The sequence below is a fragment of the Notolepis coatsorum genome, assembly GCF_963971535.1.
Source record: "Notolepis coatsorum genome assembly, chromosome: 10".
Classification (NCBI taxonomy): domain Eukaryota; kingdom Metazoa; phylum Chordata; class Actinopteri; order Aulopiformes; family Paralepididae; genus Notolepis; species Notolepis coatsorum.
Genome location: NC_140174.1, coordinates 124,544,801 through 124,563,771, shown reverse-complemented (window position 1 = coordinate 124,563,771; position 18,971 = coordinate 124,544,801). Strand labels below are relative to the sequence as shown.

The window sequence follows — 18,971 nt, the reverse complement described above, 5'->3', positions numbered from 1 at the left end:
TAACATGGTAGTCAGGAGACTCTTGAGACCAGCCGGAATGAAAATGTAAAGAGTTTGGTTGACTTTGATCATAAAAAACATCTTGAATGCCCCCCCCCCCCCTGGTAAGGCAGAATGCAGAATACACGTACTGAGCAGCAGCAATACATTCTGATTAGTAACATCCACAACATACAAAATATATAGTTGTAATTTATTTTACGGCACTAGTAAATATATTAAGACATTTCTGAATCAGCATTGTTCTGCTGGTGTCAGCAGCACAGGCAGCAGCAAAAACCGAACACTGAGCTGTTTTCTCAATTAGAGAGAGAGCGAGAGAGAGAGTGAGAGAGAGAGAGAGAGGGAGAAAGAATGGCACACATTGTGAAATCGTATTCGTAAATAAATGTTCTTTTCTTTCATCATCATCATAGAGCCCCGTCACCGATAAAGCTGTTGCTGTCCTCTTCTCCCGAACGCAGTGGGCGGATTGTCTCAACACACAATAGGATCCCATTCAACCCGGGCTGCGTTATCTCAAGGGTCCAAAACAACAGCCACTTCGCTCAGAGCGAGCGCCCTGCAACACAGCCGCCCCTGACTTCTCTCTGATTGAAAAGCCTGTGGGTTCAATAGTACAGTACCTTTAGTCCCCCCCCCCCCCCCCCGCGAGACCTCTGCGTGAACGTAGCTTATTTGTTTTGAGTGTTGTTGTTGTGTCAAGGTCCGCAGCTCGGAACAATGCGCTGTAATCAACGGATGCTAATGACATGGCCCGTCAAGCTGCCCGTGTGAACGCTGGAGGGACATGAGGAGCGGGGGACTGTCACAAAGCCCACCCAAGCCGCCCTCCCACCCAGCCCCCAGGAGAGCTTCCACTGCTCTGGACAATGATCCTCCTAAGGCAGGCTAACACTGCAAGACTTGTCACATTAACCGTCTCTTCCCAAAATCCTCCTTCAGGCCTGAGAGAAAAGATCCACCTTTTTCATCCCAACCGTTTGTGTGAGACGTCGAGGTTAGCTCTAAATTCGGACAAGATCTCGTGGTTAGCCTTTGCTCCGACGTATTATATCATGTAAACATATTGGTGTACTTTATCCGATACTGTTGAATATATAACCCATGTTGTCAGGCTGATCTGAGTACAGTTAATTTTCAATTCAACCTCGGTTGATGAGTTGCAACATTTACATAACTATTTCAGGCAAAGTGAACGCGTTAAGGCAAACTTTTTTTTTGGACTGTTGCGATTAATTACAGGTGATCTATTTTGTGCGTGTGTTTATGTATCTATGTATGTATCTATGCATGTATGTATGTACATGTATGTATGTATGTATGTATGTGTGACAGATCATATTGGTCTGCGTTGTGTTGATGTTAAATGTTAATGTCCCGAGGGGGAGTCGAACAGGGGAGCTCCCGCGCCGCGGGCGACGACACAGGCCGCTGCACTAAGAAGTGAATCCACTCCTATGTACCGTACCTATGCGTCTGTTAACCCTGTTATGAGGAAGTGAGTTTAACTTACCAGCCCGTAATGCCACAGTCACTTGTCAACACCCCTGTTTCTGTGACTGTGGATATACTCACGGGCTTCCCCGTTACATATGTATGTATGTATGTATGTATGTATGTATGTATGTATGTATGTATGTATGTATGTATGTATGTATGTATGTATGTATGTATGTATGCATGTATGCATGCATGTATGTATGTATGTATGTATGTTGTATGCACGTGTGTGCGTGTGCATGCACGTGTGTGCGTGTGCATGCTGGCCTGTGTGTATGCGTCTGTGCGTTTCAGTGCTTGCTGGTTTGTAAAAGTATCGCTATACATAGAAAGAAAGGCTTTGCACATCAATTAACTTTTACCTGCACATAATTATACGTACATACAAAGCTGCGTGGGCGCGCACCTCCGTGGTCACAGACAAGCCGAGAAGACAGACAGCGCGCAGGCAAAGGGGGGTAAACCTAATCACATCCTCCACACGTGTTCCAGTTATCATCCCTGCCACAGCAGAGCAGGGTCAGAGAAAGTTAGATCCGTAAGCGGTGGGTTTGTTTTTAAAGTTCGAATACCTGATCTCCCTCGACCGGCAACTTGTTTCTGTGACGTCGCGGACGAGCACCGTGCTCCCTCGGTCACCGCAGATGACGTGCCCTCGAGCAAGGCACTTTAGTCTACATCCACCCACCCCCTCAGTGGCCGACAGCACGAGACTGCAGCTATACCGTGCAGCCCCCCCCCAGCGAGTGTGAGTGTGTCCATTTATATGTGTGTGTAATCATCTCTTTGTCCTTGCAAAAACTTGTACGCGGAAGAAACACTAACGGATAGTATCGGGAACGTTAGCGCGCGTGTGATAGTATCGGTAACGCTAGCTCGCATGTGAGATAGTATCGGGAACGTTAACTCGCGTGTGAGATAGTATCGGGAACGTTAGCGCGCGCATGAGATAGTATCGGTAACGCTAGCTCGCGTGTGAGATAGTATCGGTAACGCTAGCCCGCGTGTGAGATAGTATCGGGAACGTTAGCGCGCGTGCGAGATAGTATCGGGAACGTTAGCGCGCGCCTGAGATAGTATCGATACCGCTAGCCCACGTGTGAGATAGTATCGGGAACGTTAGCGCGCGTGTGAGATAGTATCGGGAACGTTAGCGCGCGTGAGATAGTATCGGGAACGTTAGCGCGCGTGTGAGATAGTATCGGGAACGTTAGCGGACGTGTGAGATAGTATCGTGAACGTTAGCGCGCGCCTGAGATAGTATCGGTAACGCTAGCTCGCGTGTGAGATAGTATCGGTAACGCTAGCCCGCGTGTGAGATAGTATCGGGAACGTTAGCGCGCGTGTGAGATAGTATTGTGAACGTTAGCGCGCGCCTGAGATAGTATCGGTAACGCTAGCTCGCGTGTGAGATAGTATCGATAACGCTAGCTCGCGTGTGAGATAGTATCGGGAACGTTAGCGCGCGTGTGAGATAGTATCGGGAACGTTAGCGCGCGTGAGATAGTATCGGGAACGTTAGCGCGCGTGTGAGATAGTATCGGGAACGTTAGCGGACGTGTGAGATAGTATCGGGAACGTTAGCGGACGTGTGAGATAGTATCGGGAACGTTAGCGCGGGTGAGATAGTATCGGGAACGTTAGCGCGCATGTGAAGGAACCCAATCGAAGAAAGAAAAGGAACCACAGACGTCGACACGTGTTCTGAGTGACTGAGACGACTCTTTAGCTGGGAGAACAGGCTTTTTTTTTTTTTTTCACCGCGTCGCTAGCGGGCGACGATGAGTCATGCTGATGCGGCAGGGGGGGGGGGGGGCTGATTACACCCGCCGGGGGACGGCAAAACGCCGGTAAACACTTGAATCTGTAGTCGGCTAACGACAGCGTCCGCTCTGCCAGAACACGGGGGGAGGGGGAAGGGTTCTTCTCCGTTTAGAAAACTTGATTCGTAAAATAGTGGGAGTGACTGCGGGTGGATTCGTTAACCCTTTCACTACCACACTACAGAAGGTTAACCATTTCACTGCGACACTACAGAAGGTTAACCCTTTCACTACCACACTACCAAATGGTTAACCCTTTCACTGCGACAATACAGAATGTTAACCCTTTCACTGCCACACTACCAAATGGTTAACCCTTTCACTGCGACAATACAGAAGGTTAACCCTTTCACTACCACACTACAGCAAGTTAAACCACCCAGCGGCCGGTGAATGGAAAAGTGAGTTTCCATGTATTCATGTATTCATGTAATCATATACACATTCATGTGGCACTGTGGTATGAACAACAAAACAACGTGCTGGTCTTCTCCCTATTGCTCGCAGCTTTCTTCTGTGTAAGAAGATTAAGACATCAACAAGCATTTCAAATTCAGGAATCTCCATTACTACAGCCATCTCCCGTCTATCTCTCCGCTATCTATATCGCACCGCGGCGAGGCAAGCGACAGAGTGTGACCGCACGCGTGTGTGTTGGCGAGTGACGCGGTTGGCCAAAGACGCTGCGGTAATCGATACATTTTACTTGGCGCCGTGTGTTTTTCACACTCCGCGTCTCTGCGTCCATGTGTGTGTGTGTGTGTGTGTGTGTGTGTGTGTCTGTGTGGTGCGGGTGTGTGTGTGTTAGGGTGACCAGGTCAAAATTGTTCAGTCGCAGGACAGCAGCACTGCTTTTGCGGGACAATGCGGGACACGTAGGTGAGGGAAAAAAATATATGATAATTTTTTTTATTGCTAATTAAAATGAAAGGAATGTATTTATTATTTAAATGCATTTATTTCATATTCAACGCCGACGGTAGGCTATATAGAGCAGATTTTGTAATCAATCTGAGAGAATTAGTCTATTATTAATCTGATGAGAACACACGCGTTTAACTTTTTTTCTTTCTTTCCCCCTCACGCATTAAACGTGCCCTGGCTGGCTGGCTCTGCGAGGCTCTCTCTCTCTCTCCACTCTGTAGCCTAGACACTAGACAGGCTCTACCGGACCCGGTGTCTGTGGGGAAGTGGCGGGGCGAGGTGGCGAGCTTCTCTCACGGTTTTCTGGACAGCTTCGGTCCCTCGCTGGCTCACGTGGCGGCTCATCATCATCCCCTGGTGCAAGGGCCGCGTCTCTCCGGAGTCATGGAGTATTATTAGCAGTGGAAAGACAGCGCAAGTATTTGAGCCGTCAAGTATTTGAGCCGTGCCGTTTATTAAAGTCGACGCGTAAATGCGGCAATTTGGGGGGTAGAGGTGCGTGTTCACCGGCAGAGGGGTCGGCGGACAGGCAGCAGGCTTTTGCCCCGAGCGGGATTCAAGCCGTCAACACGGAGCTGCGAGAGAGAGCAGTTCAGCACCTTGGACAGCGTGACAAATGCACCCATTTCATTGGCTGTCGCTCTGTTAGACCTATACACGGCTGGCCCCGCAGGGGTAGAGGTGCGTGTTTCTTCTGACTCACTCGAGTGACACTGACACACTTAATTGGAGCGAGGCATTCAATTAACAACATTTAAAAAAAAAAATTAATAATAATAATTATTATTATTATTGTTTTTACCATGATCTTTGAATTGCGGGACATTGTTCTGTTGGAGCGGGACGCAGGACAAACGGCCCATTATCGGGACTGTCCCGCGAAACGTGGGACAGGTGGGCACCCTAGTGTGTGTGTGTGTGTGTGTAGTGCACGGGTACAACCATCTGTGCCTTTGAAGGGTTCCGATAAATTTTTTTTTTGCGGTCTCCGTTTGTGATTCGATTCTTAAAACGGTCATTCGGTACGATACTCTCTTTGAGCCCCAAAAATATCAGAAATCGTTCGCTGAACCCCCTCAACATTCTAGTCGCCTCTAGTGTCTCAATGTAGCATCTAAGATTCCCTTTCAGCCCCTTTTGATGACAAATGCCTGTGAAGTGTCCCGCGCCCGCTGTACTGTGTACTGTGACGTATTTGGTATCCAGCAGTGAACAAGGTAGAAACAGGCTGTGATGTAGGGGACCCCCCGACTGCAGGGGACCCCCCGACACGTCGACCTCTACGCCCAAAGGCCTTCTGGGATTTGTAGTAATTTCTTGTGTCTGTGGGTGTGTGTGTTTTTATTTCTTTTTAGGGCGAGAGGTTGCACAGCAAGTCTGGAGAGAGGTACCCCATGGTGGGCACGGCAGGGAGGGGGGGCTTAGGGGGAGGGGGGGCCTGGGGGGGGGAGGGGGGGTTGAGGAGCAGGCTGTGCTGGTAGTCCACCTCCTGCACCACCGTGTAATCCGAGACGGGGGGGAGGAGGGGCCGGGTCGGGGGGGGGGAGTCGGGGAGGACGTAGGGGGCCTGGTACGCGAAGGCCTCCTCCTGTCGGGCTTTGGCCTCCGCGGGCCGAGGGGGTGCGGCCTGGTAGCCCTCGCCAGGGGGGGGCGGGGGGGCGGGGCCTGGCGGGGGGGCGGTGCTGATCTGCCGGGCCGTGCTCTCCGTGGTGTAACCTCCCCCCCCCACGGGGTCCACCACCAGCAGCTGGAACTGCAGCTCCTTCCTCCTCCTCTCCTCCTCTTCGTCCTCTCCATCCTCGTACGTCCCCCCCCCCTCCTCCTCCTCCCTCCTCTTCCTCTCCTCCTCCGTGGCGGGGGAGCTCTCCTGGCTCCTGGGCGGCTGGCCGGGGGAGAGCACCACCCCCCCGGAGGGCATGACGTCGCTGACCTGGGCGTAGAAGTCCATGTTGAGCCAGGTGCGGGGGGGGGGCCTGTCCAGGGGGTCCTCTCCTCCTCCGCCCCCCTCCGGCTGACCGGGCAGCAGCAGAGTCTCGTGGTCCGGGCCGTAGCAGCTGGCCCGGCCGGAGTCTTCATCTGGGAAGCTGAGGGAGGGAGGAAGAAGGAAGTGTTGACGAATCATCATCATCCTTTATTTATTCTCGAAAAGACAATTAAGGTCACCCTCATTTTCAATGTCGTCGAGACTTTACTGTCACAGTCCACCTGTTCAGAGGTTCTTCCCTGCCCCGATCCCCCTCCACCTCCCCTCCTGTCCATCCAAGGAATCATGAACAGCCCCCTCCTTTTCACAGACTGCTACCTCCCCCTGCTGTACATTTATTGCCACTACTTCTCCTTCACTTGCACATCATCAAGATATCTGTATTTATGTGTTTTCTCCCCATAGTGTTAACCCTTCCGCTGTATTTGTTACCCTCTGTGCTCCCGTGCTTTTGTTAAGTGTTATGTTCCTAGTTGTTAGTTCCTTGTGTTGTTGTATGGTTGTTGTTATGTTTACTCTGTCTAGTGTTCAGTCTTTTCTTGTGTCTGTTTCCTTTCTGGTTGTCTCTCTCCCCATGTGTGTCTCGTTTTGCTGATTGCCCTGCTGTGTCTCATATTGTTAATTACTCTGTCTATATATGCTGTGTGTTTCCTGTACTCCTTGTCGGCCCATTGTTTCTGTTTGGTGTCCATGTTTGCTGTTGCTGTCTAATGTTCCTGGCTGTTGCTTCATGTTCCTGTTCTGTTTTTGTACCTTGTACTCCACCCTTTTGTCAGTAAGTGTTAGTGTTTTTGTTGTTATCTACCATCTTTGTTTTCGTGTACAGTTTGTCTCATTTTATTAGTGTTTTATTTGTAGTTAGATTGTGTTTGTTTTCCCTACCAGCTCTGCTGTGGTTTTTAGTTAATTGTTTGATGTTTTGCCCTTTGTCAGCCATTGCTGTGCTCCCTTGTTTTGTTACTGAAAGTAAAACTCTATTTTTGAATACTTCACCCCTGGCTCCACGCCTCATTGTGCCTATTGCTTTTCTCCTCGTCCTGTTCTGCGCTTGGGTCCTCCGCCAACACTAATCCCTAACAGTTACAGACATTTCAATGCACACATTTCTACAATAACAATAAATATTAATAACTATCTATCTATATAGTATAAAATGAACATAGGCGTAAAATCAGCACACAGATTGACAGAATAAAAAACAATGCATAAATTGCAGACATAAGAATAGGCATGAAAGACAATAAAAGTAGTGCAATGTAAACGTGCAGACTTAATAATGGCATAAAATAAGTACAAAAGTACAAGGTCGTCCGAAGGCATGTGAACCCCCCGGAACAGTCAGAATGAGAGGGAGGGGTGGAAAAGCGAGGGAGAGGTAGACGGACGAGGGACGGTAAAGGGAGTGAGATGGAGAGAGAGGAGAAGGAGATGTGGACATAGAGAGGAGGGGGAGGGTGGAAGGGAGGGAGGGATGGAAAGGAAGAGAAATTTGTTTTTACAAAGGCTCAGCACTGAGATGAGTAACGATCACTGTAACGGTTATGAAATCTAAAGAAAAACGAATAAATAGGAAGCTAAGTACAGGTAAATAAAGGTTAAAATAATCGAGGTAAGTAGATAAGTAGGCTCTGATGTACTACAGGGGCTGCTTGAATAATTTTGTTATTTATATTTGATATTTTTATTAGTTTTTTTAGACATTACAGTAGACAATACGAACGTGACATACATACACTTATCGACAAAACAAACAAAAGACAAAAAAAAACAGACCAACACCAAAAAATATGTAGAAAGAAATATATATATATATAATAATAATATATATAATATATAATAATAATATACATAACATAATATATAATAATAATATATATATATATATCATTATATATAATAATAATAATAATAATAATAATAATAATAATAATAATAATAATAATAATAATAATAATAATAAAAAAAAAAAAAAAAAAAGATATGTATATATATAGGATATATATATGAATAAAAGAAACGATAAAAAATTAAAAGTTCTCGGAGTATTTCGTGTTACAGAGTCGTTCCTATACAGTGTCCTTGTTTCAGGAGGTGAGAGACGTAGTCAACCGTTCCACATACGAGATAAAGGGTTGCCACACCTCATCAAATTCCCCACTTGATCCCCGTAAAGTATATTTAATCTTTTCAACTTTTAAATGGTACATTATATCGCAAATCCACCTGCCAAATGAGGGAGGATGTTCATATTTCCAGTTCATAAGAATGAGACGTCTTGCTAGAAGGGAGGAGTAAGCGATGCAGTTCAGTTGTGCTTTTGGTAGATGTAAGTCATCGGAGAGAACACCAAAAAAAACCAGGAAGTGACACGGTTCCAGTACCCGACCTGCCAGGTCTGAGTAGAGCTTAAATATGGACGACCAGAAGTCTGCTAAGCTAGGACATGACCAAAATGTGTGGTACAGACCGGCCGGGGCTTGTTTGCATCTGTTACAAGTAGGACTAACCTCAGGGAAATTTTTTGACAGTTTGAGTTTGGATATATGTAGCCGATGTACAATCTTAAATTGAATAAGCCTGTGTCTCGCACAGATAGATGAAGCGTGACATTTTTTTAGTATTCTTGACCACACCTCTTCTGATATGTCTATTCCAAAGTCCCTTTCCCAGTGCCCCTTTATTATTGAGAGTGACGAGTCCTCCATCTCGAAAATGTTCAAATAAAGCTTAGACATAGTTCCCTTGAGCTCAGGTTTTATCTCCAGGATTGAGTCCAGTGATGTATCTGGAGGCAGGGATAGAAATGTAGTGGATTGACTATGTATAAAGTTTCTAATTTGTAGGTAACGAAAGAAGTGGTGTGATGGCAGATCATATTTGTTCTTAATTTGTTCAAATGACATAAATATGTTGCTTTCATAGAGCAGTCTTGTGTTCAAAACTCCCTTTTTGAACCACTGATCAAATACGTTATCTAGGAGGGAGGCCGGAAACAGATGATTCGCTGCAATTGGAGCATAAATAGACATAGAGATTAAACCATAACTTTTTCTAAATTGGGACCAAATTTTCAGGGAGTGTAACACTACAGGATTTAGACAGGGCTGGGGAGATTGCAGAGGAATTGAAGAGCACAAAAGAGCGGAGAGGGAAATGCGGGCAGTAGAACTAGCTTAAATGTGTAACCAGGCAGGAACGTCCGGCGCAGATGTATCATGTAGCCAGAACAGTAAACTTCTAATATTCGTGGCCCAATAATATATTTGGAAGTTTGGTAGGGCCAAACCCCCACCCATTTTCAGTCTTTGTAAAAATATTTTCCAGATTCTGGGTGGTTTGTTGTTCCAAATAAATGTTGAAATTAGGCTGTTAAGTTTTGTAAAGAATATTTTGGTAAGGAAGATCGGGACACATTGGAAGAGGTATAAGAACTTTGGAAGAATGCTCATCTTAATTATATTAATTCTCCCAACTAAGGATAGGGGCATGGTGGACCAACGTATAAGATCTTGGCGTGTTCGGTCCAGGAGCGGTGTAAAGTTGGCCTTTAGTAATTGGGAGTGGGACTTTGTGATAGATATACCCAGATAGGTAAATCTATCGTTTGTGATCTTAAAGGGCAAAGAGTTAAAAGAAACCTGGCTGGCCATGTTGTTAATGGGTACAAGTTCACTTTTGTCAAGGTTGAGTTTATACCCTGAGAATTCACCGAATTTCCTAAGTGTGTCAAGGATATGTGGGATAGACAAAAGAGGATCAGATATATAGAGGAGTACATCGTCAGCGTATAAGGAGATTTTGTGCTCCCGCGTCGCTCTAACTATCCCTTTAATATCTGGGCATTGTCGAACGGACGTTGCCAGAGGTTCCATAACAAGGGCAAAGAGCAGTGGGGATAGAGGGCATCCCTGTCTCGTCCCGCGCTGAAGGGGGAAATATGTTGAATGGAATCATTTTGTTATTAAGAGCCTGGTCCTACTGCCCCCTGATTGGTGCTTTCCCTGGTCGGAATTTCAACTAGGCCAATCGGCGTCCGTTGCTAGGCAGACTACCCACCTGAGCGTGTGCGAGCAGCCCAGGTGCGTGTGGTGGTGGCGGGCGCCCAGGAGGCGCTGGGTGTCGGAGTCCTGGGTCTCCTCCTTCTCCCCGGCCTCCTCCTCCTCCTCCTCCGCGTCCACCTTGATGAACTCCACCCAGGGGTCGTCCTGGTAGAGGTCAGGCGGGTAGGAGGGCAGGCCGCCCATCCCCCCACCGCTCAGGATGTAGTTCAACTCCTCCAACTGAGAGGGAGAGAGAGAGAGAGAGAGCGAGGAGGGGGAGAGAGAGAAAGAGACAGAGAGAGAGAGAGAGAGAGAGAGAGAGAGAGAGAGAGGAGGGAGAGAGAGAGAGAGGGAGAGAGAGAGACAGTGACAGAGAGAGAGACAGTGACAGAGAGCGAGAGAGAGGCAGAGACAGTGACAGAGAGAGAGAGGCAGAGACGGAGAGAGAGAGAGGCAGAGACAGTGAGAGAGACAGTGACAGAGAGATGGAGAGAAGGAGGGAGAGAGAGAGAGAGAGAGAGAGAGAGAGAGAGAGAGAGAGGGGGAAATACAATAAAAATAACCAGTTCAGCAACGGAGGCTCCAGCTGTAATCTTCGTGGGACATTATTCTCCCCAGAATAAGCTTAATGATTCACTGAATAATGTTCTTTCCTCAGCACTACATCCCACTTCCTTTCCGCTGTGCCGTTGTGTTCACATGCAGACCGTTTCAACTGTGTCTGCAGTTGCTAGGAAACTACAGAGTGGTTCTAGCCGAACATCTGGTCAGCAACGTTTAAACACGAAGAAACAGCTGAGGAGGCCAAACTTAAGGGATAGTTCTGGTCCTTGGACCTCAACTCATTCAGAACGCAGCGGCCCGCCTGATCTCAAACCTACCGAAGTCAGCCCATGTCACCCCACTTCTCAGGGACCTGCACTGGCTCGCCATTGCACGAATACGCTTCAAGGCCCTCGACCTGGCATATCGTGCCGCGAATGGAACGGCTCCCGCCTACCTCCGGTCAATGGTCTCTAACTACACACCCTCAAGACCCCTACGCTCTGCATCTTCTGGCCGCCTCAGACCCACTCCTATCCGAGCTCTGGGAGGGTCATCAAAGAGAAGTTGCCTATTCTCTTCTCTTGCCCCACAATCGTGGAACGAACTTCCCACCACAGTTAGGAGGACACACTTCAATCATTATCTGAAATGGAAAAAAATATCTTACCCCAACTAACCTTACTGTCATGCACTTGTCCTAATATACTAACCTACACTATAGCACTCAACACTTTGATGAACATTGTTACTCAGCTGATAGAGTTGTACCCTTCCTGCTGTCTTGTTGTACAAAACTTGTAAGTGATTGATTGATTGATTGATTGAAAACTTTATTAACAGATTGCAGAATGGGTACAATACAGTACAGCTCAATACACACAATTGTTAAGGGGATGCAGACCAGAGAAAGACTTTCGTCTTGTTTACATCAGGGTCCCCCATTTTCAATTAATCAGGACATATATGACATACATGACATACAGATAGACAGTACTGCTACATCTATACATTTATGACATACCAGATTTGCAAATACAGTACTGTTTGTGATACAAAAAGAGTCCAGAAAAGAGAGTATATACATTTGACGTAAAAACTGTACATTGGAGGGGGTTGGATAGGAGGGGTTGGGGGGAGAAACACTGTACAACTGTACAAGCAAAAGTGTACATTGGAATATTGACAAAACCATACTAGGTAATTTACTGTACATTGGAGGGGGTTGGGTTAGGACATTTACAGGGGCCAGTTTCGAATTGCAGTCTCCCGTAGGTGTTCTTTGAGAGTGGTTTTGAAAGTGGGTAGTGATTCACATTCCTTTACAGCTTTGGGTAGGGCGTTCCACATTGATGTGGCATAATTGCGAAACGTGTTTAGTCCCTTGTTTGAGCCGAATCTGGGTTTAACATGATTTGTGGAGCTCCCTCTGGTGTTGTGATCGTGGTATTCACTGACCTTTGGGAAGTATTTTGACATGTACATGGGTACCTTGGTCGTGTAGTGTATCTTGTAGACCAGGCCCATTGCAAGTTGCTGTACTCTGTCGTCTACTCTAAGCCATCCTAGGTTGTCAAAGTGGGCAGGGGTGAGGTGGGTTCTAGGAGTAAGGTCAAGCAGTAGTCTGACCAGTTTGTTTTGAGATGTTTGTAATTTAGTTTTTGGTACCATGAGGTGCAAGCATAGTCGTAGTACCCTTGAATGAGTGCTCCTGCCAGAGTCTTCAGGGTATTCTTGTTTACCAGAGAGGAGATCCGGTACAATAATCGAGTTTGTTGGTTGACTTTTTTTATTACATTGGATGCCATTTTGTCACAGGAAAGATTAGCCTCTAGGATGGAACCCAGGTAGGTAATTTCATCTTTCCTTGTGACAATATTGTCACCCACTGTAACTGAGAAGCCGTCAGTCTTGCTGAGTTTGTTATTTGAACCGAAGAGAGTGGACTCTGTTTTGCCCATGTGTAATGATAGTTTGTTATCAGCGAGCCATATGCAGATTTTGCCTAGTTCCGAGCTGAGGGTTTCTTCAACCTGTAACTTGTTCTTGTCATAGACCAGCAGGGCTGAGTCGTCCGCAAACAGGAACAAGTTGCAGTCACAAGCTGACGACATGACATTTGCATAAATTAGGAACAGTAGCGGTCCTAGTATGCTTCCTTGTGGAACACCACAGCTCACTGGGAGGGGGGGGGGGATAGGGTACCGTTTACCTCCACCATCTGTTCCCTCCCCTCAAGGTAGGATTGCATCCAGCTCACTGATAGACTATCAAAAAAAAGCATCAGCTAAATGACAAAATGTAAATGTAATGCAATGTATTATTCGCGCACCGCATAATACCTCCGGGAATCCACAGAGGCATGCCGCATTCACCGGTAAGGTTAGGTGCGGGAAAGTGACCATATCTCAGCGTAGGAAGCTCTGATCCACTCACGCTTGGTTTTAAATTGTTCGGGAGACCTGATTATGACCATGTCAGACATGGTCATGCCCGAGCTGTGAGTGAATTACGCAAAGGGGAGCAAAGCCATTCTCCCTTTCTGTTTGTGCAGTGGTGCTGCTAGGGTCTATTGGGGCCCTATAGGCAATAATTCTTAGGAGGGGCCCCCAACCAGTGTCCATCTCCATTATGTTACAAATAATCTGACGTGAACAAAAAATATACTAAGTAAACTTTTTTTTTATTACAAATGTGCAACTTTCTTTTTTTTATCCACTTTTTCACCTTATTTTTTCTATTTTTCTCCCATCCCAATTTCGTGTTTCCAATTCTCCCCTGTCTTGAACGTTGCTCGCATATGCCCCCCACTGGTCGGTTGTAGGGAGGATAGAAGCCTTGTATCACGTGTCCCCTCCGGTACACGAGGAGGCAGCCTGTCACATCTTTTCACCTGCCATTGCGGACTTTCATTGGCGAGGTGTAACGTGTGGGAGGCTCACACTACCCCCGCTATTTCCTGTCTCTGCTGTGCAGGCGTCCCCCAACTGACCTGTAGGAGTCGCTGTCCACAACGTCCAGATTACCACCCATCGACTTCCACCCGCTGACTCTGCCAATTGAGCTAGTATGACGGCCGGCCCAAGCCGGAGGCAATTCTGACACCCGGATTCGAGACCGGAGTCTCTTGCATTGGTGACGAGCGCAATCTCAGCTGCGCCACCCAGCCGCCACAAATGTGCAACTTTCAAAGAGTACAGACCATTATGATGGGAAAGTATTTAGCTTGTTTCACCTGTTTGACTATCTCATCACTTATTTTGTCTCCAATCAGTGCTATGATCACATAGATGGTTGGGTTAGTGTTGCATAGTCATTGAGCATCTTGATGGCCTGGAGATAGAAGCTGGATCACAAGTCATCAGACTAACAAAGGCACGGCTGCTCTTAAGTGGGGGGGGGGGGGGGGGGTTACATAGCTTTCTGGCTAAAGTAGTCATTATGCATAGCAAGAGAAATGGCTACGGTTTCTTTGAAGCCCTGTAGCTCAGGAATGAGTAGTGATTCATAAGACATAGATTGAAAAGTATCCGCCCGATTTGTACAACCTGTTATCAACCTGTAGTTTCATATCATGTAAAAAGAAAATTGAAGACCCTTCTAAAGGACCCAGAGTCTGTGCCTGGTCACATATATAAATACACTATAATATAACAATATACAATCCTTGGCACATACTGTCTGGTTCCATCTAACCAAGGGGTCGGCAACCTGCGGCTCCGGAGCCGAATGCAGCTCTTTAGCCACTCTGCTGTGGCTCCCTGTTGTAAAAAAGAAATAAAAAGTGGACTACTTTTTATTTGATACATTTTACACAAATAAGGGAAGGACTCAAATATACCTGCAGTTTGGGGTTTTATTTCAAAGTAGGTCTACAGACGCCAGTCTTTTTTCTCCTCTTCATAAGAGTTTGAGGTTTTTCTTTGTTATAACAGGTAAAACAGCAATAAAATGTCAACAATTTTCTTTTTGTTGTTGTTTTATAATTTCATAAATGCAACAAACTGTGTGATATACTGTAAGTATAAAGTATAATAAATCGCAAATTACTTTGGGTATGCAATCGTCAGGCATTTTATGCAAAATGTGGGGTATGCTTGGGGATATATAAAACGTTATACACTGTGTTATCGTCATTTTAAGGGTAAATAGGTTTTGTGGCTCCAGATGAATTTTATTTTGTGGGAGGGGGATAGTAAAGGTTGCTGACCCCTGATCTAACCCAACTGTACATCTATGATTATATATGATGATATATTCTGCCTAGTATATGCTAGATTTGTTTTTGTTTTGTATCTTTTTTTTTGCTTCACCTTCTTTATTGTATAGTAGCACACTTATGGAGTCGGCAACAAGAAATTCACTGCACTTGTACGATGGAGTATGTGACAACACTTTGGATTTGATCCATTGTAGACTCACAGAAAACTGAGCAGCTTTGTCTTTAAGATTTTATTATATATATATTTTTAAACTAAACAAAAACCGTATTAACTCAATCAGTGCCAGCTATTAGACGGGGCCCATCGTAGCAATGCCACGCTTTAAAAGATAGGAGTGTGTCACCTTGTTTGTAGAGCTATAACTATATTCTATATTATAGCTATGTATCCAATGTCATTGTCAATTGACAGTATGAACCTTCCGTTCAATATGCCATAAAGAAATATTTTTTTCATCAATACGTTCCCGTTTTATACCGTGGTGAATATGAGTGTTATATCGGAATGATCTGGGATAATTCCTGCAAAGCTATTTATAAGGCGCTAAGCTAATAACGTTAAATCCATTGGCGTTTCGGCCCTACACAAGCTAGTTAAAAATCCAAATGCATTTGATCGGTATTATGTTCCACCATGAATGCATGAAAAGGGGGGGGGGGGGAGTAGTTTCTGATTTTTGATTACCAGTAACGGCATTAGTATTGAATGCTAAAAATGCTAATTAGCTGGATCGGTATGAAAACATTGCACAATCAAGCCAGAATTTACGTCAGATAGTCCTTACCTGTGGCCGGGAGTATTTCAAAAATTATATTCTAATTGTTTGATTGCCATCTGGTACATCCAATGTCGATTAGGGCCACGGCATAATCAATCACAGCATATGCATCGGATGTCCCGTAGACGTTTGGATGTGACCGATTGAACCTATAGCCTTGCCGTCTAGTAAAAATCTGCGCCCGGAGACCTTACAGTGTAACGCAAGGGTCTGGAAGAGGATTTACTGTTGCTCGATACCGCCACCTGGGAGAATCTGGCCGGTACTGCACCCTCTGCGTCGCAGTAGGGCTTCTAACGGCAACATACGGGTCCCTGGCATTAAATAGGATATTAAAATCAAGAAAAAAATGAAAAATTTACCAAACACTACTAATATTACGTGGTCTGGCACCCAACGGTTGTCGCGCAATCACGTAATATTATGTGGGTGGCACTGATTGAGTTAATGGAATAGTATTAAAGGAACAGCATTAAAGGAACAAGTGACACGAATCAAACTTGTCATCAAATGTCTGGAGCTGCTCCGTTAAAAATTGTGGACCCACAGAATGTTTGTTTTATTTTTAATATCCAAATTTACTTTATTCTATAGTAGTGGTGCGGGGCGACAGTGACTCAGGAGGTAGAGCGGCTGCCTGGTAGTCAGAAGGTTCTCGGTTCGATTCCCGCTCCTCCAGGGCAGAGTGTTGAAGTGTCCTTGAGCAAGACACTTAACCCCTAATTGCTCCCTTGCATGGTTCGCCTCCGCCATCGGTGTGTGAGTGAATGGGTAAAATGTGAGGAACAAAAATTGTAAAGCGCTTTGGATAAAAGCGGTTATATAAAAATGCACCATTTACCATTTAGTGGCCTCAGTTCAGAAACACAAAATGTACCTATGATCTAAAGAACATTCCCCTGGGTGCTCTCAGTGTCATCTACAAAATCATTCCCAATTCATTGTCTGTGAACTTGAAGCAACTTCGTATTTTACACTTGATGACACTGCAACTTCGTATTTTAGACTTGATGACACTGTAAGTTTGAGTTTTAAGTTTGGGAGAGTTGTCTTACAGCAGGAATCACATTGAATTGGGTGTAGTTCCCCTTTAACCACTTAACGTGCAGCGGCCCGGCCCCGGGCCCTCTTGAGGATGATTTGCCCACCGGCGCGACATGCCACTTTGGCAACCTCTAGCGGCTCGGCTGTGCATATTTTTTAATACAATATATATATCGAATTAAAGCCCTATTTGTTGCCTGTCGATTGCCGTTTCAGGCGACAAAATCCGTTCAGCGTTTTTTTCCGATTACCACCAAAGAAATCCGTTCAGCTCCGTCAATAATTTGGCGACCTCTAAAATTATTGGACAGGGTTGTAGCCAATGAGAGTGGCTTTCCAATGATACCCCACCTGGGGATCTGCGAATCAGGGATCTAGGTGAGAAGTCACAAGCAAAAACAGAAAGAGAAAAAAAACGCTGAATGCATTGGAGTCAATGAGAAAACTGAAACCGGCAGTTTCTTTTTTGTTTTTGTTTACCAAAATTGCTCCTAATCACTCATTTCTGAACAGATTTTTATAGAAATTGGACATGTACTATACAAGACTTCAGGCTATGGAACCAGGATGTTTTCCAGCTCATACAAATGTTTTTGGATATATACTTTTGGATATTGCAACTACTACAGAAAAACGTGAGTAACACGTTTTTCTACAACTCAAGTTCAGACCTATGTTACTCTATTTCATTAGCACTAAAAGTGAATTTTCTTTATTGTATCAGAAACTTCAGAATGTTATCTTTCAAAGGAGACCAGGCTCATGCATGTGCTATAAGGATAAAGTATAAATATCAGCTTTGCAAAAAAAGTATGCAGTCCTCAAGTTCAAGTTTAAAAATGGCAGGGCGGCTGGGTGGCGCAGCGGACTAAGTGCTCGTCAACAACGTGAGAGACACTGGTATCGAATCCGGCTGTCAGCGTTGCCTCCGGCTTGGCCGGCCGTCATACTGGCTCAATTGGCAGGGAAGCCGGTGGGGTGGTATTCTGGTTGTTGTAAACAGCGACTCCTACAGGTCGGTCAGGGCGCCTGCACAGCGGGGAAGGGAGATGGTGAGGGTAGTGTGAGCCTCCCACACGTTACCCCTCACCAATGAGAGTCCGCGCTGGCAGGTGAAAAGAAGTGGCTGGCTGACTCTGCATGTATCGGAGGGGACATGTAATAGTATCTATCAACCCTCCCTAGACCGACCAGTGGGGGGCACATGCGAGCAACGACCAGGAAGGGGAGGGGGGGATTGGCATAACGACTAAATTGGGATGGGAGAAAAACACAGAAAAACAGGAGAAAAAGTGGATAAAAAAAAAAGTTTAAAAATTGCCACTTTTCTCGGCGCCAGTTAACACTAACTGCCGAAAACGCCGGAACTCGTCATTCCCCGCCATGCTCAAGTTGCCGCGGATGCCGTAACTCGTCTTTGATATCAATATTTCAAAAATCTGTGATCGGAATCATATTTCCCATCCGGAGCCCTTGACACACAGTTCTGATCTCCTCTCAATCCTCTAGCGGTTCAAGAGCGCCATCTGGTGGCCGATCGGCAGATCGAAACCGGATGTCAACCTTTAACCCGGTAGGACTCACTCCATATGGGGTCCGGGCACTCGCTAATGTTAGAGAGACTTCGTCTTCACACAGTGAACATCGATCGGTGGAAATAACTCGAAAAAACAACATGATTTGGACGTATATACTATTATACAACCTGGAAATGGATCGGGTATTTCGACATCCCATAATAAAAAACTGTCTACTCCACGCTGATCGCCCAACGGCCCGAGGAGACTGGGGTGAGTTTTAGCGTGTAGTATTACCGTGTTCGATATAAACTGCTATGATGAACATATGACCCACATTAGATGAATGGTATAACGTTGCCCACGGAATTATAAACGCCCCCTCGCCCATCCGGTCAACATCAGATGACGTGTAGTAACTCCTAGAAGTACATCCAATTGACATTTTTTATCTCGCACAGATTCCTACCAAACTGTATTTGATCATCAATATAATGCATTTGGGGCTATAAATCACGTTCTGGAGAAAGCTGCAGAAAGAGATGAAAACATACTTATACTTTAGACCATATTTTAGTATGAATATGTGAAT

At 45.7% G+C, this 18,971-nt stretch overlaps 1 protein-coding gene across 1 annotated transcript in view; it reads right to left on the bottom strand.

Moving 5' to 3' along the window:
- Positions 1-3,313: 3,313 nt before the first annotated feature.
- ghra (growth hormone receptor a) overlaps positions 3,314-18,971 on the bottom strand; it is a 284,488-nt gene continuing 268,830 nt past the window's right edge. Inside the window, exons 9-10 of the mRNA XM_084323533.1 lie at positions 10,291-10,514; positions 3,314-6,334 (exon numbers count right to left, since the gene is read on the bottom strand). Coding sequence (XP_084179659.1) covers positions 5,602-6,334; positions 10,291-10,514 — 957 coding nt within the window. The 3' untranslated portion in view covers positions 3,314-5,601. The remainder of the gene's footprint in view (positions 6,335-10,290; positions 10,515-18,971) is intronic.